This window comes from Pinus tabuliformis, chromosome 1_2 (assembly GCF_031772625.1).
Source record: "Pinus tabuliformis cultivar Carrire ecotype Pingquan chromosome 1_2, CPIR1, whole genome shotgun sequence".
NCBI classification, from domain to species: Eukaryota; Viridiplantae; Streptophyta; class Pinopsida; order Pinales; family Pinaceae; genus Pinus; species Pinus tabuliformis.
This window is the reverse complement of record NC_142298.1, coordinates 590,068,728-590,093,340: the sequence shown is the minus strand read 5'-3', so window position 1 is coordinate 590,093,340 and position 24,613 is coordinate 590,068,728. Positions and strand designations below refer to the sequence as shown.

The 24,613-nt window shown below is 38.5% G+C and overlaps 1 protein-coding gene across 1 annotated transcript in view; it reads right to left on the bottom strand.

Annotated features, from left to right (window-relative positions):
• Positions 1-1,560: 1,560 nt before the first annotated feature.
• The window catches only part of LOC149207032 (mitochondrial pyruvate carrier 1-like), a 118,226-nt gene continuing 95,173 nt past the window's right edge, over positions 1,561-24,613 (bottom strand). The window contains exon 5 of the mRNA XM_089395638.1: positions 1,561-1,901. Coding sequence (XP_089251764.1) covers positions 1,865-1,901 — 37 coding nt within the window. The 3' untranslated portion in view covers positions 1,561-1,864. The remainder of the gene's footprint in view (positions 1,902-24,613) is intronic.

Below are 24,613 nucleotides of genomic sequence, written 5' to 3'. Positions count from 1 at the left end.
TAGCAAGAGTAAACAAAGGGGGCTGTGTTGTCTAACATATTGGCCTGGTAATAATACATATTGAAAAAAACATAGCAAGAGTAAACAAAGGAGGCTTCACAGCCCATTGCAATTGTTATGGACCAATTCAATTTGCACCAATGAGATGGAATTTTCTAGGTATTCTTCAAAGGTGTCAACGGAGGAGCATGTGAGACCAACAATTATGTGGGAAAGTTCACGTGACTAGATGATCAAATGATGGTACCATCTACTGCTGAGAAGCTTCCATTTCCATATTTTTCCCCCAAACACTGCTCAAAGCAATTCTACACTTCAATTCCCAAGCCTGTAGGTGACAAAAATGGATGTGAATTTCTTGAAGACGGACAACACTCTCCCATATCCCTATAGAGGCATCACACCAACTCTTGCTTTAAGGCGGTGGGCCATCAACAAAATTGGGATCTTCTAATATATTCTAACAGCACCTAAACCCCTTTCAGCTATACTACTACTATGCAACGATAACAACGAAATTGAGACAAGTGAAGCATATAGATCAAGCCCTTCACCTTGGGACCCGCCTTAACGGACGAGTCATCATCTACTGGGGTACCAACAAAGGAATCATATGAATAAAATCACCTGGAAGAGGAATCAAAACCCACCCAGTTCGTCAAATCGGATCATAGCAAAACAAATGCCTGGAGGATCGGATTTAAGCCAGTCCTCTAATACCGAGCAAGCTGAGCAAACTGGAATTCATGTGCAAAATGAGGAAATCAGGAGCAGGGGGGAAGAAATACATCAAGCTTGCCTCTCCATATGGCATGCATGTGAAATTATAAACAGTGGTTGAAAAAGCATGGAGAATTAAGGCTCCCTATATTTGATGCACATTTGACTTCAGCACCCCCTCCAAACTTCAGTGTGGTACAAACGTGACTAGGAAAAGGTAGCTAACACCATGTGAACGTGACTAGGAAAAGGTAGCTAACACCATGTGACGAATTGACCATGGTTTGAGTTGGGTGACAATGTGTGCCTCATCCATTTCTTGGACGAGCAACATCTGTATTTTTAACATCGCCCCTTTATTTGTCATTGTGTGTGCCTCTATGTCGTTGGTTCTAAGTACCTAGAAGAAGAAGACCTACACAAACCTCTGTGATAGGATTTTGAATTAGGCATCACAGAGGTTTGTGTAGGTCCAGAACAATTGCAATTCTTATACCTAATTAGTTATTCTTTCTTTTTTAATTTTGAGCTCACGGTACTTTAGTCTCTAAAGCATATCCTGTCACCAGGAACCTGCATTTTAAGATTGATTCCAGAGGTATGCTTTGGCTGACAGGGACTGCATGTCACCTCTAATCATGGTGCTTAGTCAATGTATCTCTAAAGCATTCAGCAAACCTCACAAATTTTATAACCCCTACATATTGAGAGTCGAGAAAATAGGGATTTCTAAAATCTTCAGCTTGATTTGATTTTGTGTTCAAACGTCTTATCAGGATTGGAAATTTCTAACATTGCATCGGGCCAATCAATCCACAAGACGATTCAAATGCTCAAGAATTTAAAACAGAAAAAATGATTTAAGATCTCACAAGTGATAAAAAGGACAAAATACTTCTCTAAAAGCTACAAATTGTCAACTTTTCTTGTGCTTGTCTAATGCAATTCCTAGCTTTAGACCAAATTACCAAACTAATATGAAAGCATTGTGCCTATACTTAATTTTTTGATAACTGGAATCGCACCACAAGGATTTGGTATTTCAGCAAATACCCCAACATTTTCATCATAATCAACAGCCAAAATAAAAAAGGCATATTGCAGAGAATAGGAATGAAAGGCAAATATCACGTGGCAGAAACATTTATTTCTTCTCGGCTTCTTCTTTCTTTAGTAGGTACCTACAATACAAAAATTTAAAACTGATCAAAATATGACCTGAAATACTAAAATCCAAATAAAACATAAATTGTAGAAGCAACAAATTCTGACAAGTTCGTACATTCAAACTTTCTGTTGGCTAACCTCAAAGCTCACTTTTTCATACATTCAAACTTTCTGTTGGCTAACTTCAAAGCTCACTTATTCCCAATCATAAACCTAACAAACGAATGCAGGAGCGAACCCAATAAAAATGAACAAAGCAATTGGTAATTGCACAAGTCACAGATTTAAATCCAACGGAAGGTGAAGGTATACCAACCAGGATGTTACAGCCCCGTCACAACCACTGTAGAGTAGATAGTCCTTTTTTAACATAATTGGACCAACAACATATTAAAAGATAATAATAATTAAAAACAAACAGCTACAGAAGAAAACTGTCTAGACCAATACTTGCCTAAGTCACATGGCATGACAACACAAAGGACATGGAAATACGAGTGTCCGAAATAGGACATGTTGACTCCACAAAACAAGGCATGGAGGACATGTTTTATAAAATATATATATATAAGATATAAAGATGCAATTTTTTTAGAAATTAAAACATTACAAAACACTTGTGATCCCTTCAAATCTCAAATTTACTCATCACCTGAACAATGAGAGACCATAAAAGCTCTTTCCAAACAACTAAAAGTGAGAAAAGATCAATGAAATCTGTTTTTATGGTAAAAAACAGATTTAAACAGGTAGGACACAGCCATGGCATGTGTCTATGTTAAAATTGGCAACTAGGGCCAAAATTCATGTGGGTCATCTTATTAATGGCAGCTGGTATTTTTCTTGGATCCCTCTCATCGAGAGGTGTAGGATTGATCTAAAGGTCATCCGATTCCGATAAGTATTCATGGAGATATGAATTTATTTGTGTTATGGGACAATTCGTCAAGGTCGACCAGCAACCAAATATACCCCATTTGTGCTCAATGTTTTAGTTTAAATAAAGGAGGACTTCAAGTCATTTGATATCATCTCTTGTGATCTCACTCTCCACTTGTTTGGGTTTTTAGTGGAAGAGGAGGTCTAGAGGAGATGCCTTCTACGCAGCCCTAAAGAAGGGTCATCTAGGAGAGCCCTAGCCGCAGACTTGTAGGAGATCTAAGAGGCCCTAATCCGCAGCTAAAGTGGGTCCTAATCCGCAGCTAAAGGGAGCCCTAATCCGCAGCAAAGGGAAGGCCCTAATCTGCAAATAGAGGAAGCCCTACCTAAGGGTGGTATGGAATCTGGATATACCCTAACCGCAGCAACCTAGAAGAGAACAAGAGGAGTTCTGGAGTCTGGACAGCGTTGGAAAACAGGGATCCGGAGTCTGCTACAGGAGGCCAAGTGGCTGAGGTAAGTGTGGATAGTCTTAGGGCTGGAACAATGATATAATCAGGATCTGAGTTTGCTGTGAAGAGGGCTGAGAACGCTGACTGTTAGGCCGAGTTTCTAAGGGTCAAACACGTTGCTGTTTGGAAGTTATTTTGGCACATTTTTGGAGGTCTGTTGCTACAGCAATCTGTTGTGCTAGGCCAAAGGCCATAGCACACAACTAGAGGCTGTGTGAGGGTTGTCAAGGGTGGACAGTACCCTAAGCAAGCAGCGTGGGTGAGGAGGAGACCTATGAGGGTATGCCGCAGCCCTTAAAGGGCTAGTTTGTTGACTGTGGGATAAAACTAGGGCTGCTGCAAGTGCCCTAATCAGGAGTGCAGCAAACAGCTGTGCAAACAAATGACAGCATGACCTAATGACTATTTGGGCATGTTGGTGTTGCTGGACATATTATGGGACAACAGCTAGTACAGCATAGTGCTATCAGCATACAGTGATGGGTAGCAATGCAGCATAATGTAACAAGGGTGCAGCATGATGTGATGCATAGTACAGCACTATGTATGATGCAGCTACATGACTAGATCAGTGATGAGTGCAGCATTGGGTGCAGATCCGTGATGAGAGCAGTCCAGTGATTGAGAAGCACAGTGACAGGAGAGCAGCATGAAGTGCATGGCATGGTCATTAGGTCCAGCACTGTGATGATGAGTGCAGCATGGTGAGGTGCATCATATGGACGAGATGCAGCACAATGATAGGTGAAGGAGTCACCTTTGAGAATCAGTTGAAGCAGCATGTCTTCAACTGATCTCATGTAGAGATGATCGATTCTCTTATCTAGAAAGTCAAAGTGTTGACTTCTGTTGTAAATGTACTCTCTCTCTCTCTCTCTCTCTCTCTTCTGAACTACTAAAGAATATATAAGAAGAATTGATCAAGGGTTTCTCCACATTGGCGTTTGTCCGTGGCTAGCGCCACATCTTGTGTCCTCTTGTCTTGGCATGTCTTCTGCGATTTATGTTTATGTTCTATCTGCAGTTTACTTTAATGCTGATGTGATTGCTAATCTGGACAAGATATTGAGCTAACTATGAAAATTGAAATAAATTGCTCTAAGCATAGAACATACCTAAAATTAACAGTCTAACATGTGTTTGGCACATGTCCTGTCTTTAGGACATGTGCCAAATACATGTCAGATACGTGCCCTAGCATGTCCATGTCCATCATATGGGATACAAACACGGCACCCCAGAGGGGCATGTCGTGTTACTTAGACACATAAAGGAGAAAAAGAAGTAATAAGACAGGCAATTTAAGAGAGCAAAATAAGGAGGCCATTTGATAAAATGACAGTGCCTTCTGATTAAAGAGACAGAAAACCTAACAAGGAACTCCACCTATGAACATCAATTCTGTTAAATTATCAGCCAGTTTGCTCAACTAGAACCAACAGAAGAAAAACGTCAAGTACTTGTTCTGGTGAAACTGTGTATCATATTTGTATACCCAACATTTTGGGTTAAAAGTGGCATATCATATTTTGAGCCAAACATTTCAGGTTAAAACTTCACCCTTCATTAGGGGAGAAACAGCTGTGAAAATTATAAAGAACAGTGCAAACTAGGGTAACTGTCAAACATATAGAGAACTGAAGAGTGAGGCGAGGAAATGATAGGGAACAAATTAATTATAAGAATAATTACTAAAATTGAAAGAATGAAAAGGTTAAATCAAATTGAAATAAAGAGACAACTAAATAGTAAAAACATAAAAAGGTAACAATATCTCTAGTGGAAATAACGTGGAGAAAATTGAAATTAAACAGAGAAGGTAATAGATGAGATGAGTATAATACAAGAGGAACAAATTTTGGGTAAATAAATGATAAAGGAACAAGTCTAAAGTAATTACATTGAAATAAAAATGTATCAAAGTTGAATTCAAGGAAAAAAAAAACTAGGTAAATAAATGGTGGTGGTGGTGGTGATGGTGTTGATTAACATCCACTGAGAATGAAATTTGTCTATCAGACATTAGGAAGGTAAGATATCAAGTGGAATTCCTTAAAATTTTATTTATGTGCTCAAGAAGTAGTAAGAGAAGTGCTCCAAGATCACCATAGTTTTGCTGAGTTAAAAGGTTAAGAAGGTCAGTAGCATGACATATCTTTTGAAATTGAGATTTAATTTGGGTATATACTAGACAGTCTAAGAGAAAGTGTTTTTCATCTTCAACCCTCTTACTATCACAGTGGTGACAAAATCTTTCATCCCATGGTGTTTTGGGAATTGACCAATGCCCACTTTCACTATGAAGCTCATGAGAATTACTTTTTGTCTTAGCAATGTTTATTTTCTTCTTTACACTAGCCAGTGCAAACAGATACTCCTAATCTTCTAGATTAGGATTGATCACCTCCTTATAATATCTTAATTTCCTTTTTCTCTCTACCTCTTTATCACACCATAGTTTCTCCTTAAATTTTGATGTAATAATATTTTTAATAGTATCTTTGTTCTGCAAAATGATCTCTTCATATATGCCCCAATGATTTAGCCAAGATTGGGCCTCTTTACGCTGTCCTTAATTGAGGTGAGGGTGGTTTTGACTGGAGTCTGAAACAATTTTAGGAAGCCTCTTGTCTTACATGTTTAACTTGTTCTTATACATTAGGTATCTAGTCATAGTCGTGCCCATAATAAGCTTTCCACCCTACATTTATCTTTTTCTCAATGCTATAATTCTAATTGCACTTGGGATGAATATCATGTTTGAGATATTTGTATAAAGGCGCCTCCTCCAACGATTCTTAGTTGTTTTCCAAAATCATAGGGACTCCTCGCCATAAGAAAAATATCATCAATGTATAGAAGAAGAGTAATGGCTATACCAAGAAGAGTTGGGCCAACACAACCTACTACTTCCAAACAATCTTCTAACTTGTCAGTGTATATGCCAAAAAGGGGAGGGGACAAGGGACAACCTTTCCTGACTTCGATACTAAAGTTAATTTCTTCCAACCAACCCTTGATGTTCTTAAACTTGGCAACAATTTATCAAACAACCTTGTCATAACAACCCTCAAATTAAAAGAAACATTTATCTCTTCCAACCTATTCCAAAGGTTTGTCCTAGGTATTGTGTCAAAAGATATTCTGAAGTCCACCAAACAACACAAGAGATCGATTTTCTTATTGAAACACTCCTCTGCAATGATCCTAAGAGTAACAAGGTGGTCCGTAGTCGAATGTTATCTCCTAAACCCAACCTAGCCTTTCACTCCTTTTCTTTGACTTTCTAGCCAAAGGTTAGTCGTTGTTTGAAAAATAATTTCTTATAGCTTGGGTAAAATGGGGATAATCATAATGGTCCTATAATTAATGGGAATGTTTTTATCCCCAGTTTTGAAAATAGGCACAATGAGGACATCTTCGAGGGATGGGCGGAGCTCTGAAAACCCTTGTGGCGACTAGGGTTTTGCCTTAGTCAGCAGATCCATGCTTAGATTGCATGGATTTCTTTGCAGATCTTTGCTACAATCAGATCAATAACGAATCTTAGTGATGAAGACAATTTCTTTTGCAGGAATGGTTGCGAGACAAGCAAGCTCCTCTTTGGTTTCATATCTTTCCTTTCTAAAATCCGAATCTACCCTCCTAGTAGTTCAAGAAGTCCCTTCCCTCAATATTCCTTTGGATGAGGAAGCTTTCAACTGTGAGAAGTTATTTTCAAAGCAAGGTTTGGTTCACAGGTTTAATGGATTTTGGTTGCGGCTAACAGATCTTCACAAATGGATCTATGAGACATGGAAACCTCGTTTAATGGATCATCTGAATATTTATCCCATGGCTCAGGGCTTTTTCATTGTTGTTTTTGACAATATTGAGGACAAGAAGGCCATTTGCGAATCTGGGTTATGGTTATGGGGTAGTGTCGGTCTCTTCATGCAAACTTGGTCTCCCACCTTTGATTTGGTAATGGCATCAATCTCCACAGCTCCAGGAATGCTCATGGAAAGTTTTATTGCCACAACCCAGATATAGCAATTTTTTATAAAACAACATATACTTGAATTTGTGTGGAGATGGACTTCAGTAAGGGTTTTCCAGCTGAGATCAATTTGACAGCCCCAAAATATGTCTGGGTCCAAAAGCTTGACTAAGACAATGTTTCGTTCTAGTGTAGAGCGTGCTATGAAAGGGGGCATGTAATTAAAAACTACCCCAAGCGACAAAGCAACATAGATCGGGAAAAATACCTAAGGTCTAAACGGAGGGAAGGAGCTTAGGGAGATCACTATATAGTATACAAAGAGGAAGAGTCTCGAAATAAGAAGATAAATCGGAAGTTGATACTGCCAAAGAAAATGCATTATAGGCAAAAAAAATCAATCAGGAAAAAATACATGCAAGTGAGGATTCTCCGAACTTAGCAAAAGAGGAAGAACAACAAACCCTCGTGGCATCTTCTTGGGCAAATCAAGCGGATGAGGAAGGTTTTAAGAACAGCAACATGCACTTGCCGAAGAATGGTTCATTGGAATTTGCAAAAAACATGGGTTGGACTCAAGTTGGGAAGAAAAGGAAAAGTATTTCACCAAGGAAAACAAGAAGTCAAACTAAATCAAGACAAAAATAGTGAAAAATGGAATGTAAATGTGTATGGATATTGGGGGCTTTTTGGAAGAAAAAAAAATAGTTGGAAAGGGACTGGAATTTTTGTGTTATGCGGAACTTGCTTGAGGGTTTGGATTGAACCTTTGTATTCAATCTCAAACCTGCAAGGAAGATTGGAATATGTAAAGGTTCTGGCCTTGTAATCCACATTTTTTAATAATACAAATCTCTACACGTTTCATTTTAAAAAAATGGTACAATGAGGTTTTCCATCCAAGTCATAGGGAAGTCTCGCTTCACTAATAAATTATTGAGCTTTTGTATGTGAGGGATGAGAATAGGCCCTCCAGCACAGCTCAATAGCCTTCAATGTCCTTATCCTTTCCATTTGTGAGCCGCTTGACTCTAATCTCTATGTCTTCGAGAGAAAAAGCTTCATCATATGTAGGAACATTCAAAATCTAATAATAACTTATTAAATTGAACCAATGAATAAAAATTGAGTTAATTAAAATAATGAATAAGTTTGAAGTAATGACCATGGAATAAAACTATAACACAATTTGGAAAAATGAGAGAGAAAAAATGGAGAAATTAAAGGGTTAAAGTTTGTTGAGCTAAAGTCTAACGACAAATAATGATTCTAAGGCAACGACCATGGAATAAATAAGACAACTTGGAAAAACGAAGAGAACAAATGGAGAACTTAAAGGGTTCAAATCGGTCAAGCTATTGGCTTGTGGCAACTTGGAGTAGTTGTTGTGACAATGAACTAGGTTCGAACCCTAAGAGGCATCTTCTTACTTTGCATGAGGTTCATTGGATATGGCTATTGATTGTTAGTGTAACCTTTAGGCAAAGTATTGTAATGGCACTTTTGAGGTGCCAACAACCCCATTCTTCATTTAAAAGTGAGAGAGTGGCACATACTTTATTTCTATGGAGAAAATTAAGGTTGAAAATAAACAGCAAGGAAAGGAATTAGATGAGGAGAGGAGAAAATTAGAGGACCAAATAAATTAAATGATAAAGGGTGAAACCTTTTAAGGAACAAATTAGAGAGGAGAAAATAAAGTAGGAGGAAGAAACAAATAAATCATAAAGAAGAGAGAAAGAGAGAAGATAGAAAAGAAGCTCTAGGAAACATTTCAATTTTGTACACAATAATCGACTTTGAGGTATTTAGATTAGCATCCACAATATGTTCATTGAACCTAGTCTTTATGGATCAGCTAGTTTGGCCTACGTGCACAACAATGCAAGATAAAAGGATTTCATAAGCATCTTAGTGTAGACAAGGGTCCATTTATTCTTTTTAACATTATTGAGGGCATTCATCAAATTTTTATGAGGCATAAAGATAGTTTTGATTTTCCTTTTAATAAGAATTTTGGATACTTTATAGATAACACCAAGAATAAAGGGTAGAACAACTTGCATGGAAAAGGAATGGGACTCAATTCAAGGATGCATTCTAGGATGGATGTCCTTATGGGCAACTTTGTTGATTTTAGTGTCAATATCAAGATTGGAGTGGAGGGTTTTTCTAACATGGGCTTTCTCATAGTTAAGATGGTTTTTCTCTGAGATTTGAAGGGCTCTTGGGGCTAGAGTATTGAGGACAACAGCGTTTCAAGTGGGATCATGGTAAGATTGAGCATGAAGGTATCTATCAATGTAGGTTTTCTTCCTACAAAATTGGTGGGATAGGATACTAACTATTTCTTTGATAACAAGGACATCAAAGAAAGGAAAGGTGTTGTTATTGGATTTAAATCATGAATTGGATATCAAGGAATATAATATTGAAATGAGAGGAGGAAAATGATAAGATTACCATGGCCATGAGGCCATATGACAAAGGTGACATCAATAAACTAGTACCAACATTTAGGTCTTACAGTGTGTTGGAAATAAAATTTCGCAAGCTTCAACCTATCAAGGAGATGAGGACACCAATCCTCTTGTAAGCACCAACTTACAAATATAGTAGGCTCCAACCTGTCAAGGAGATGAGCACACCAATCCTGAGTGAGTTCCAATTTCCAACTTGTTTACTTGTTCAAGAGTCAATCCTCAGTCAAAGAAAGTTTGTCTTCCTGGCAATTGCTCCTCTCTCCTTCACACAAGAGTGTTGTGAACACATTGAGCTTGGCCTACAAGACACTTGGACTTTGCCTTCAAACTACGCTTGAACTACATCTTCAAACAACAGAACTTGGCCTTGTAAAAACAACAGATCTCAGCCCTCAAACTTCGGCCTTCACAGAGACAAAACTCGTCTTCCTTTTGTACCAAAATTCAGCCTTCAAGAAAAATTTGTAACACGACCTAGAACATGTATGAACTCGGCCCCCTTCATTAGAATTCCATGCACCCCAGGTCTAGTCTATTTTTGGCAGTTTCACAAAACAAAGAACATAAACACACTAAAAATGCCTAACTTTAAAACAACCTGTATAGCGGAAAATACATTAGCAATTAGATCGTGCACTGAACACAGAATTCAATTCCCAAATCTGATTTCTTATAAGTCCATTAACAAGAATCCTTAGGGCTCCCATACCAAAGATAATGGCCCTTTGCAATCACCTGGCCACTGCCCAAATCCAAGTCAAACTCTTTAACCAAATCCCTAGGGCTGAGGTCAAGTCCCTTAGGCTCTCATCCGCCTAGGTGTCACTTTGCTATAGCATTTGTTGAAACCCTTGTGATGGTTACCTAGGGCTTTCCCAACCCTTCCAAACACCACAGTCTTCACTCAGCCCTCTGGCCAACTCCCTTAGGCCTCCAGGAACCCTACAATAGCCTTGTGTAAGCCCTTGCTTGTTGCAGTATCCCTCCACTAGCCACCACAAGCCTACAACCTCACTTCTCCTTGTTGCAGGTAGGGCAACAAGCCCTAACACAGGCCTCAATCTATGCCTTTCTTACTTTGTTGCTGATTTTTTCTTTCTACAACAAAAACAAGGCTCGACCTAGCCCTTCCTCAACTATGGCCCGCACTCTAGACCCCGACCACCTTCCTTTTGGTTGTGGTCTTCCTTTACCAAGCCTAAAACAATCTTGCAAACCCTCGGCCTGCCTTCTTTCTCCTACGGCTAGGGTACTCCCTTAGCCCAGCCTCCTCTTGACCTATTGTTTTCCCTAGCAACGCAAAACACACTCAAATCATCTTCCTTCTTAGCTTGGTCTTCTAGTTGAGATCTTGTTGTCCTAGTTCTTCTTTCGAACAACTTCCTTCGTGCTACCAAGACAACCCTTTATAGCTTCCAAAAAATACCCTACTACCCTAATTACAAGGTTATGATTTCCTCACCTCCCAAGAAGAATAATCCTTCATTCTCCTTGCCCTCAAGCCTCTCCATTGGCTTCTTATTTATACTTGTCCTTAAGTTGCCTTGGAAGCCCCTTTGTCATTAGTAAACTCAACATTCGATTAGAGTATTAAATGTTTTCAATGGGTACAAAAACCACTCACTTGGAGTTCAAAGCCCACAACTTTGGTGCAAATCCCATAAACTCATAAAATCATCATACATTATGAGTGTTTCTATCTCACAAACCTAGCACCAAGGGCATGTGAGAGTACCTCCCAATGCTACCCAATTTCAACACTTTAACTTAGCGAAGAAGGTACTTTCATTCCTTGGGAGTCTCTTTGTTTCCCACATTGGAACACAATCCTCTTCCATGGCTACTCCCCCACATTGGAATACAATCATCTTCCACGGCTACTCTCCAACCTGTTGCAAGAACAAAACCCTTCTTGGAAGTTTCCTTGCTACTAGAAGCCTCCTACTTATTCTTTTCCTGATAGGCCTTTAAGCCATTCCATGGCTCCTCTTGTCAAATATGGAAATCTCCTTTCTTCTCTCTGACAATGCACCCTTCTAGGGTTGTTGACTCTCCCTCTAAATCGGCAAACTCTCTCTAGAACTTGACTTCCTTTGAGTCTCTAAAACCTTCTTCTTTCCTTGGTCAATAGGCTTCCCCTATACAGACCATTCTCTCTTACTCCAAGAACCACCCTTGGGCTAAAGTTAGATCCACTAGACTTGAGCATCACTTTTCCATTCCATAATATAACATCAAACCCCTTTGCCTCAATTGTTGAGACTAAAGCATGCTACATCTAAGCTCTAGTACCCAAAGTACATCTTGAACTCGCAGCAATCCAACTAACTCCATTTTGAATGGTACACTCTCGGTTCCTCAGACTACATGCAGACTCCTATCACAAATCTTCACATGTAGATCAAAGTCCCACTCATTCATGCTCTCAAACACTTCTTGTGTTCTTGTGATATGCTTCAAGGCCCTGCTATTTAGGAACCAAGAACCCTCATGAATAGTGCGAACCAAGAACCCTCATGAATAGTGCTCCTAGAGAAATGAGAGAGAAAAGAAAATTCCTTGTCGAAACTTCTAGTGAAATCACCCTCATAGATTGTAGTTGGAGCATCCATCTCAAGCTTCTTCTCTTTCCCTCCTTTCTTCTTATGTGGACACTTGCTCGCATAATGACCAAACTCTTCACATGCAAAGCATTTCACTTTGCTCAAGTCCTTCTTGTTGCCATTGTTGAACTTCCCTTTGCCCTTTTTCAACTTACTAGCGAGGGCAATATTCTCTTCATTAAGACTCTTTTGTTGAAGATACTCATCCTGAAGTTCCTCCTAGATGAAATCATCCCACAACTTGTTCCAATATGGAAATTTATCCCATGACACCACTTCGTTGATGAATGGTTTCCACTACTCTGAGAAGCCCTTCAATGCAGTCTTCACCAACTCTTATTCTTCCATCGTCTCCCTTATAGCTACAAGCTCATCACAACTTGTGAAATCATTTAAGATAGGAAGTCATGTTCTTTGAACTTGTCATCTTAATTTCCATGAGCTTCTCTCACAATACCATCTTCTAGTTTTCGTTCTTGTTATGAAACAACGCCTTCAGAGCTTCCCACATGTCCTATGCAATGTCTTTTCCAATAAGATGAGGTATCAAATGATCCTTGACTCCATCAAGGATGAACAACTTGGCATTTTCATTTGCTTTGTTATGCAAAGCCAAATATGTTGCATCAGTTGGTGCCTTGATCTAGGTGTTAGAATAATCCCACAAATCATTCACCAACAACAATAGCTTGATTCTTTCCTTCCACGAACTGTAGTTGGATATCCCTTCCAACCAGTCCTCAAACTAAAACCATTTTATCTATTGGATTCTTACCCAAAAATTCAAGAGACCAGTTACCCCTCCTTCAACAACAAGACAACTCAACTCCTTCTTAGAGTTGCCACCTGTGGACAATTCTAACCCAACTGCTCTTCAAAGTAGCTCTAATACAATGTTAGAAATCCATGCACCCCAGTCTGGTTTATGTTTTGGCAATTACACAAAACTAACATAAACACACTAAAAATGCCTAACTTTAAAATTGTTGAGAAATCTAGGACATCATAATTTAGGTGATTTCTCTTCCATTAGTAACTGCTTGTGAATTATTTTTGCTTCTTAAGATTATAATCTTTTTCTTCTTAAATTATTAGTGTTCTTCTTCATCAAACAGTAACTAATGCATGAACATAAAATAGACAAGAGACACCGAATGTAAGCTATCAGCGAGGGCCAAAACCTCTCACTCTATGAGAGGAAAACCCGCACAAACTCTTCTTATAGAGATTCCAATTGACGAATACCAAGACCATGACCCTTGACCTCTTGGCCACTCCAAAACCAAGACACGCGTTCTCTAGCCAATCCTCTTCTTGACTCCTCTTCCACTGAGATCTTCATCATTGCCTTGATACCGAGATCTTCATCACTGCCTTGACAACATTCTTTCCTTCAACAAGCCCTTATCACTGAGATGATACCTCATCACAATAGTATCACCAACAAGTTGTGGTTACAACAAATTGTTATGTCACCAATACTGCCTTTCTGCACTTGATGTGACATCGAGACAAAGAGACTCTTCACTGAAACGTAGCACTGAATTTATCTCTGTCAGCTTGTACCCTTGAGAGATCCTTGTTGTCCATTCATCTCTCTTCAAAAATCCATCTAAACTTCTTAACTGTGATTATATTCGAACTTGTCTTGCTGCCACTGTGATCTGAGCTTTAGAGGGATCCAATTTCCCCTCAATACTTTGTCATTCCAAATTGTTTCTTTATATGTTACTGTCCATCCGAAATACAAAGAGACATCTTAACTGTCTTCTCTGTGGAGATCTGAACTGTGTACTGTGACTTCCATCAGAATTTAGAGTGAGATCCAAATTCCTCAATTGTGTAAATGCGAAGAGCCTAGCCACATATATATATAGTAATTCGTCCTATATAATAAGCCGACATGTGCATCTGGAATGGGTGTCTTCTTAATTAAGTGAGTCGACATGAGCCATTACTTCATCTCAATGTTTTAAAAAACAACGGCTCGGAACCGACTCGGCCGAGTTGGTTCGAGCCAGGCCTAGAAAATTCAACCCGGCCAAGTAACCGATTCGGCCAGCTCGGTATTAACCCGGCCGGCTCGGCCGAGTCCGTATCAACCCAGCCGGGTTACGTACAGCGGCCCGATCACTTAAAAAACGTGATTTTTTTAATTTTTTTTATTATTTGCTGAGTGTGGGGGACTCCAAAGGAATTTAGTTTTTGTTTTGTTGGTCTTTGGGGTCCATTCCCCTCTCCCAAACCCTATTTAACCCACTCAACCCCTCTCATTCTCTCACAGCCATCTCATGCATTTGAGTGAGAGTTTGTGAGGAGTTGTTGAGTTTGTTTTTGGAGCAGCAGTGAGGAGTCTTGGGCAAGCATTGTAGCTGGAGTGAGGAGCTTCTTGGGCAGCCATTTGGAGCAGCATTGAGGAGTTGGTTTCTTGGAGCAAGCTTGAGGAGGCAGTTTGTGCCTGGAGGTATTTTTTTTTCACTTGTACAAATCTGTTTTTGCTTATTAAATTTTATGTGCAAATCTAGAAATCCTAAAGAGTGTTTTTTGTGAAAGAAATGAACATTGAATCAATATTTTTTTTTTCATTTTCAGATTGTTTGCTTTCATTTCCAAGTCAAAAAATGGCACCTAGAGTGAAAGATGCTGCTTGGGAATATGTTGAAATGGTTGAAAGTCAAATGCATTGCAAATTTTGCCATAGGAAAATTAAGGAAGGTCCTGAGGGCACTAATAGGCTGAAACAACACTTGGCGGGGATTAGAGGCCAAATTACTCCATGTACCTCACCAAAAATTGGGGATATTAGGAAGGAATTGTTAGCCAGCTTTGAGAAGTTTAAAGAAGATAAGGCTAGGCAAAAAGAGTTAGAGGCTGAAATTGGGAGGAAGAGGAATATACAAAAATGATGGCTACCAACCCCCATTTTGATTTTGAGGGTTCTTCCTCTATCCCTTGTACTGATGCATCCAACCCCTTCCGATATGTTCCTCCCTCTTTTGAGTCTATTCAAGAAAAGGGAAAGGGTAGAATGAAAAAGGGTGATATGAATATCAAAAGTTATTTCACTCCCCCCTCTCCATCAGATGCACATGGTCCTCAAGCTAGTAGAAGTCAAATGTAGCCCACTTTAGATGACCATTGGAAGAAAGAATTAAGGGAGACTGCTTGTGATTACATAGCTAGATGGTGATATGATGCTGATATCCCCTTCAACGCTTCTCGTTCACCATATTATGAGCCTATGTTTGATGCCATACATGCTGCTGGAAAAGGCTTCAAAGGCCCTACTACGCACGAGCTAAGGGGGTATCGTTTGCAGAAAGAAATTTCATCCATTAATGACTATTTCAAAGATTTCAAAGACTCATAGACAAGAACAGGATGTACCATCATGTCAGATGGATGGACTGATCAAAGAAACCGTACCATCATAAACTTTCTTATCTTCTGCCCACGAGGAACCATGTTTTTAAAATCAGTGGATGCATCTGATAAGGTAAAAGATGGGCAATTGTTGTTTCAGCGATTGGATGAGGTTGTTGAGGAGGTGGGGGTGGCTAATGTTGTTCAAGTCATCACAAATAATGCCTCTAACTATGTTCTTGCTGGTAAACTGTTAGAGGAAAAACACAAGACCATCTTTTGGACCCCATGTGCTGCACATTGCATAGACCTCATGCTTGAGGATATTGGAAAATTAGATTGGGTCAAAAACACTGTAGATCATGCCAAAAGCATAACAAAATTTATCTACAATCATTCATGGATTTTGAGCCTCATGAGGAAACACATTGGGGGCAAGGATATTATTAGGCCTGCCATCACTAGATTTGCTACTCATTTTTTGACATTGCAATCTATGCTTTCACAACATAGAAACTTGCAAAAGATTTTTTCCAGTGAAGAATGGAATCAAAGCCAGTGGTCTCACAAACTGGAAGGCAAAGAATTGAAAAAGAAAGTTAATGAAGAAATATTTTGGAGAAAGGCAGCAGAGATTGTGAAGCTTGCTGAGCCACTGGTTAAGGTGTTGCGGTTGGTGGATGGGGAAAGATTGGCTATGGGCTTCATTTATGAGGCTATGGATCAAGCAAAGGAGCAAATAAAGAGGGCATACAAGGATAAAGTGGCTAAGTATGGGCCCATTTGGGCAATCATTGATGAAAGATGGAACAATCAACTCCATCGCCCTATACATGCAGCTGGGTATTTTTTGAACCCACGGTATCATTATAAAGCTAAGGAGACAAGAGCTTTGAGGGGGGAGGTTAGAGATGGACTGATTGACTGCATTGATCGCATGATCCCATTGTAGTCTGATCAGCGGGAGATACACAGACAGGTCACGACCTTCATAATGCCTCAGGTACCTTTGGGAAGAACCTAGCAAAGATTGCAAGAGAAGCAGATGAGCCAGGTAAACAAAAATTTCAATTTTCAAATTCTTAATAGTTTTTTTAAATTTTGTTAAATCGTTTATAATTTGAAAGTTGGATATAATTTGTAATTTTGTTGAGCTAACTCATTACACTCCTATGTTTTTTGCAGCACAATGGTGGGAGGCTTTTGGTAGCCATTGTCCTGAATTGCAAAAGTTTGCAATTTGTATTTTGAGTCAAACTTGCAGTGCTACTGGGTGTGAGCGCAATTGGTCTGTCTTTGAGAGGATTCACACAAAGAAGAGAAACCGTTTGGATCAAAAACGGTTAAATGATCTAGTCTATGTCCAATACAACCTCCGGCTCAGACGCAACCAATTGTTGAACAAAAGACCTGATTCAGATCCCATTGTGTTGGAAGACATTGATCCAACATCAGATTGGGTAGTGGAGAGTCATCCAGCAGAGTTTGATTCTGATGAGGATCTTGATTTGGATTTACAGGGGGAGGCATCACTCAAACATGATGTTCAGTTGAATGTAGATCCTAATCCACTTGTACCAGCCTCAGCCTCACAGCCAACAAGTCCTCCAGTTGCAGGCGCTTCCTCTGCTCAGCCACGACAGAAGCGCAACCGCATATCTCGTCTATCTCAGCTTGCATCTGTTGCACAGCCTGCTAGTGCTACCACTTCGACAGTTGCAGTTGGAGATGATGATGAGGATGACCCATGAGGCCCCCTGTCTGACTCTGATGATGATCCAGAGATTGATCCACATGATCTTGGCTCCTCTGGCAGTAGTTACTAGCCAGTAGTACTGGTCACAGTTTACTTTTGTTGTAAAGGCCATTTCTAGCCTCCTTGGTTATGTGTTTTTGTTTTGATCATGTATTGGACAGTGCACTGGGTGCCATTTTGATATAATGGATATATTCATGAGCCTACTTTGATCATATGTTGTCTTCCATCTATATTCTAATGCTATGTGTTTGGAAACATGAATGAAAATCTTTAAAATTATATTTTTTTTAATAAAAAAAATAAATATTTAATGTATTTTTAACAACGACCGAGCCATTGAAATCGAGCCGACCGAGTCGATACCGAGTCGGAGTCGACCCTCGACCGAGTCGATGTCGGAGTCGGAGTCGGAGTCGACCCTCGGCTGAGTCGGTGTCGGAGTCGGAGTTTTAAAACATTGCTTCATCTGTAGGCCAACATGAAGAGAGAGACTTGTGTTGGTCGTTGGAGGGCTTTATAGACTGATATACATTTCACACATGCTCAAGAAGAGCTCTTCATACTTGACATTAATTCTTTTGACTTTAATGACAAATCCGAAGGCTCTCAATGGGAGCCATCTAAATAAAATCTCTTACTCATGAAACCAATGAAGCAAGGCATTACAAAAATAACTTTATTTACTTCTTTTCATCATTTACAAAGAACATAATTACATGTTATTATGAAGACCGAACCTAGTTACACTTTACAACACTCCCTCTTAACTAGGGAGGTATTCATAGCGGTACTTGGTCATTCTCAATCTGAAGAATTTCTCATAAGAAGAGTTGGATTGGTAACCCATCTGTATAGCATCATATCAACCAGCATTGTCACATCACAAGGCCTTGACTAAGCTCTATCCACATGATCAAAACACAATATTGGCAAGACCAATGATTCATAAACACCATAATCATTGTCTCTTAAGGTACATACTCCTCCCGGGTGTTCACAGAGTATGACCTATTCTGGACTATTCTTATCTTGGATAGCCAGCCCTCAAAGAATATCGGTCCTCTACGACTACTCTTATCTTGGATGCCTTATCCCATCCTCGAAGAGCATTGGATGCCAGATGTTTACCCAATCCTCTATTCTGTCTTCCCAAATGAAGACTAGAATGATGTGTCTATCTCTCCCTCTCAATTAGGGAGGACATATCAATTCCAATAAAGGAATGTACTCATTACGACAAAAGGAATATACCTAAGATCCCTCTTGGCTTAGGAATTTCCAAGTTTCTTCCCAGTAAGAAACTTGTTTTCAGGCTCTCTCTTAATTAGGGACCTACGGCAGCTCCTCAACCAGCTGCTTGAAGAGCTCCTTCCCTTGATGTCATGAATTTCTTTGTCAAGGAGTCTTCATCTTTTGGGGCTTCTCTTAGGGCACAGACCATTCATTACTTTCATCCATGAGTTAGTCATGTCATTATTCCTTGCATCAGAAAGTGATCCATTAGTCTTCACATGTCATGCTACCTTCTTCATGCCATATTTTTTGGAAGGATCTTACATCCTTCTATATGGTCCTCTTGGAAGACATCCATAGTTCTTCCCTTAGCAAACCTACATAAAACCATCCAGATATTTGTTCAAAAATAAGAAATGAACACTTAAATCAAAATTACCTTTGTGATGGTATTTTCATCATGACATCTTCTAGCTTGCATCAGCATCCTGCATACATGTTGACATATCTCCCAAAGATATCCATTGTCAAGGATCTCCATCTTTTCCAGATATAGGCTCTCAGTCAGGGCAAAACCCCTCCAAGGGGAAAACCCATAAACTCTTCTCTTCTTAGAATTTGCTTCAAATGAGATACAAAGACCCAATCCCTAGACCAAGTCCTTCTCCTAGTACCAAGTTAGCCCTTCCCCAAGTCCTTCTTTGAATCTGCACCAAACTGCTACACACTACAACTTCGATCTACCAGCTACAACACTGGTATTCTACCTACAACTTCGGCCTTGCAACTTCTAAAGAAACCCTAATTTGACTTCCTTCTTGGACCTTCCACGAGCAAGACAACTCTTCCTAAGGTCAGTGAGGTCTACACAGAGTTTTCTTCCTTCCAACTACCAGTTTCTTAACTTCGTCCTACTACAACTCGGTCCTGCAACTTCGGCCTCTTCCTGCAACCCAAAAACCCTATAATTTCGCATGTGTGAGAGAGATAGAGCCCAAAGACAAGATATTTCGGCCTCCCAGCTTCTTCCAGACCTTCGCTCTCCTTTTCTACTTCTTCCCAGTTACAAATCAAACCCTTTCTTAATGATCGAACTTGTGAGTGAGTGTTTCCAAATGAAGTCGAACTGCTCTTTATATAGCCTTCTCAAGGGATCGAATTCCCTTCTTTAGGCCGACTTGAGGATCCCACAACCGACTTGTACTCTTGGAGATTCCATGGCTTTCTAGACTCAAAAATAATTATTTTTACAATTACAAATTGCCCGGAAGGGTTTTATAAACATGATGTTGACTCCTTTGACTCATGACAATAAACCCTAAAACCTAACAAACCCTAGCAGCACGAAGAACATCAATAATAAGCATGAAACCCATGCCTTAATAATAATAATTTTCTTTCTTCTCTTCTTGTTTGTTACATAGGATACATATTGAAATGAGTACAACAATTATGAAGACCGAAACTAGTTACATTTCGCAACATGTTGCACAAAACCTTCTAGTTGTTCCATGTATATCTCATCGTCAAAATCTCCATGCAGAAATATTGTTTTAACATCTAATTGCTCCAACTCCAAATCAAGCAAAGCAACTAGTGCCAATACACTACAAACAATTACAAGCTTAACAACTAGCAAAAAGATTTCATGGAAATCTATACTTTTCATCTAAGTAACCTTTTTGCAACCAACATGGCTTTATACTTTTCAACATTACCATCAGTGCCTTTCTTCAATTTGTAGACCCATTTACATCCGACAATCTTTCTATCTTTAGGAAGTTCTACCAGATCCCAAGTTCTATTTCTCTCCAAGGCGTCCATTTCTTATTTCATAGCCACCTTGCATTTGGCATTACTGATATTATCTATTGTTTCCTAATAACAAGAAGGTTCCCTATCGTCAATAACAAAAGCAACAGATGAATTAAAATCAAAATACCTTTTAGGACAGTTTATTTCCTACATAGATCTTCTCAATATTATTTATGGAATTTCCATATTGTCATAAATAACTTAGGTATCTACAATTTGTTTATCATCAAAAGCTTCTTCTTGCTTAGTTGTGTCTATAGATGGTTGAGTCTCTAATAGAATTTGTTGGTTTAATGGTACCTATTCCTATTTCAAATCAGCATCTATTAGAGAATATTTATTAAATATCACATCTTTGCTAATGATGATTTTCTGGACAATAGGATCCCACTTTCAAAATCCCTTAAGCTATATCATCATAACCAACAAAAATATATTTTTTCAATCTGGGGTATAACTTAGAACATTGATTCTTAGAAGTGTGTAAGTTTCGTAACCAAAAATATTTAAATTTGAATCATCACAAGATGACTTGTCCAAACCTCTTTAGGGATTTTACAATTTATTGCAACAGGTGGTGATTGATTTATAGGATAACAAGTAGTAGTGATTGCTTATGCCCACAACTCTTGTTGCAAATTGGCATTGTTGAGCATGCTTCTTGCTCTTTCTATAACAACCTTGTTCATGTGTTTTGCTATGCCATTTTTTCAAGGAGTATATACAATGATTTTGTGACTTAGGATCCCAACTTCTTTGCAATACTTTTCGAATTCTAAAGAAGTTAAAAAGTGTGCTGGCCTCTGTTATTCGTTCTTAAACATTTGATTGTTTTTACAGCTTTATTTTCTACCATAACTCTAAATTGTTTAAATGTAATAAACACGCCAACTTTTCTAAACATAAACCTACACTTTTCTAGAGAAATCATCTATAAAAGTTACAAAATATGGCAATCCTCCACAAGAAACTACAGGGGATGACCCCCAAACATCAGAATGGATATAATCAAGAATTCCTTTACTAACATGACTAACTTCCTTAAACTTTTGTCTACGCTACTTTCAAAATATACGATGTCTGCATAAATTCAAATTCAAAGATGTTAAATTTGGAAGTGATTTGCAATTTATTAATCACTATATCCCTTTCTCGCTCACATAACCCAATTGTTGATGCCATAAACAAGTGGATTCAGTCGCCTCCTCTTGTTACAATACCAACATCTGGGTTTCCTCTTCTTGCCTTTTGACATTGATTTGGCTATATCTCTCGACTTTTCTCCTCTTTCTTTGGACCAACCTCTAGCCACCATTACTTCTGGTTTGGAGGTTTCAATACTCGATTTTTTCCTCACCTCCTCAAACAACAATGCCACAACAACATAAACAAATTCAAGAGTCCCAATTGTATTATATCTAATGGAAGTTACTAAATGATCCCATATTTAGGAAATGAACACAACAATGTAACTACCTCATCTTGACAATCGAGTTTAACATCCATACTAATCAATTGGCTAATAAGAGTATTAAACACAATCAAATGACCTGCAATTTTCATATCTTCTTTCATTTTGAGACTATATAGTTGCCTCTTCACATACATCCAATTCGTCAAGGACTTCATCATATAAAGGCCTTTCATCTTGCTCCATAAGCCTGCTGCCATTATTTCACCAATAATGTTAAACAAAACATCATCCTCAAGGCATAACCAAAAAGTGTTGAGGACTCTAGTATCCAAGTCTTCCCACTCTATATTAGTCATATTTGCAAGTCTCTTCCTCCTTCCGTATAACGCCTTATGCAACCCTTATTGTACTAAAAAAACCTCGCATTTTTAGTTTCCATAATTCAAAATTATTTTTACCAGTGTTGATAATATCGCCGAAATATCGGTGATATTTCAGAAATTTCGCGGAGAAAATACCGCAATATTTTCTTGCCTGAAAATATCGCGATATTTCAGCAAAATATCGCGCTATGACCTCAAATATCGCCCGGGCAGGCTGGGTTGCGCTAGAAAAGTGATTTTGGTAGTTTTATTTGCTTATTTTGGTTTCTTACTCTTGGAGAAGGAAGGGGAAGAGCTTTGTAGTGGTTTTCAAGGAGGGGTTGAGAATCAAACAGCCATTATCACCACCATCTAAAAAACAATTGTGGATCAAACATTGAAGATCAATAAGACAAACTTCATTTCTTCCATTAATAGGTATGTTCTTAAAAACCCCTATGTTAATGATTTTTTTCATATTTAGGGTTTTGCTTGCTTACCTCTTTGCCTACCACCATTTTGTTTCTTTATATTTTTTCCATTTGCAATGATTTTCATGCCCATGAGCCAATGCAAGGGTTTTCTCCATATTTGGACAGCAAGCTTCATTTTTTTCTAACTTTCTTATGCACCCACTTATTGCCATTTTTCATTTACATTGCAACTAATGTAGTAAAAAAAATATTTTTTAAAATGAGGTGGTTATTACTTATTATTTTTTGTGTATGGGTGTTTAATGTCAACTTTTTGTTTTTTTTGTGCCCTAGGTTTGAATTAGTTCACTACAAATATGCCAAAAGCCTTGGACCCATTTTGGGAGTATAGGGAGCCTAATGGTGGGACAAATCGGGAATATCTATCATGCAAATTGTGTGGGACCAAAATGACAAGAGGGGTTACACGAATGAAATACAATCTGGCTAAACTTCCTAGACATGATGTTGGCTTTGTACGGTTTCTAGTGTAGAGCTTATACAAAAATCTCTTGAAGCAATTGATGAAAAAGATGGAAAGATAGCTGCTAGGGAGAGGGCACTGACCTCAGATAGATAGCTGCTAATTTTATTTGTTTTGCTACATATAATTCATGATGATGAGATACTTTTATATATGTGATGTTATTTTGTATTGGTTCTACACTTTTGAGTGGACAATTATAAGGGATCAGCAGGATTTGGTATTGCCTTTGATGTATCATTTTTATTTTACATCCACTACATCATATATATCAGTGCTTTCTTCATCTTTATGTGTCAGTGTGTTTATTCCATGTTGTTATTGCTTTATATGTTTAAAAAGCTGAAAAGCAAATGAATATATTATGCAATTTTTATGTTTGTCGATATTTTCGCCAATATTGCCGACAAGATGTCTTTTGGACCCTCGTCGATATTTTGCCAATACCAATATTTTGCTGATACCGATATTTTCAACACCGATTTCTACCATTAAATCTTTTAACCTCAAAATTGGTATTCATCACCTTCGCCATTCTTCTCGACATAGACTCTCCCTCCAAATTGAAAAAAAAAAATTAAATGTATCAATTCGAAAAATCTAAAAAAATATACCTTTACAAACCCAATTTCACAAAGCATGGTTCTCAAGACTTGAAAAAAATTATTTGGATGTACACTATATATAAAAAAAAAAATTGTATTTCCACCCCTCTTTAAAAAATAAAATTAATAAATAAATAAACTTCCATAGAATGTTTTTTATTTTAAAAATTTTTCTCCTTCAAATAAATTTGTTCCACTAGCCAGGGTTTATCTCTGCCTCTATGCTCGATTTTAATTTTTTTTGCTCCGATGGCTCGACCTGTTGACCACTAGAATGGCACCTGATGATTATATGAAGACTCCATGCCCAAGGATGTACCAAATAACACTTGCACCATCAGATATCATCAGACTACCAGAGTTTCTTAAACTCTACTTTTACTTCTCATCATTTTCTCTTATACCTAGATTCCACACCCTATGGGGAATTGTAATAAGTGACACTAGTAATGATGAGTTTTGAGTCTGTAACAGGCCTAGGTAGCTTGGGACCTTGCCAACAAGTGAGTATTACTCTGGGAGATTTTTTTTCACTTGGTTAATTATCAACTCCCTACCAGGACTTGATAATTAATTGAGTTTTTTCCTCCATATTTACCCCAAAGTCGGAGTACGGCTTAATGGTGAGGCCTTGGGTGATTCCTAGTGTCTAGAGTCGATATATATTACCATACTAGATCACACAAGATATTTTGTGGAATTTGATTAGATCTAGGTAGCCATTTTTTAATTTCTTAGACTTTTTGCAGGGCGGAAATTGCA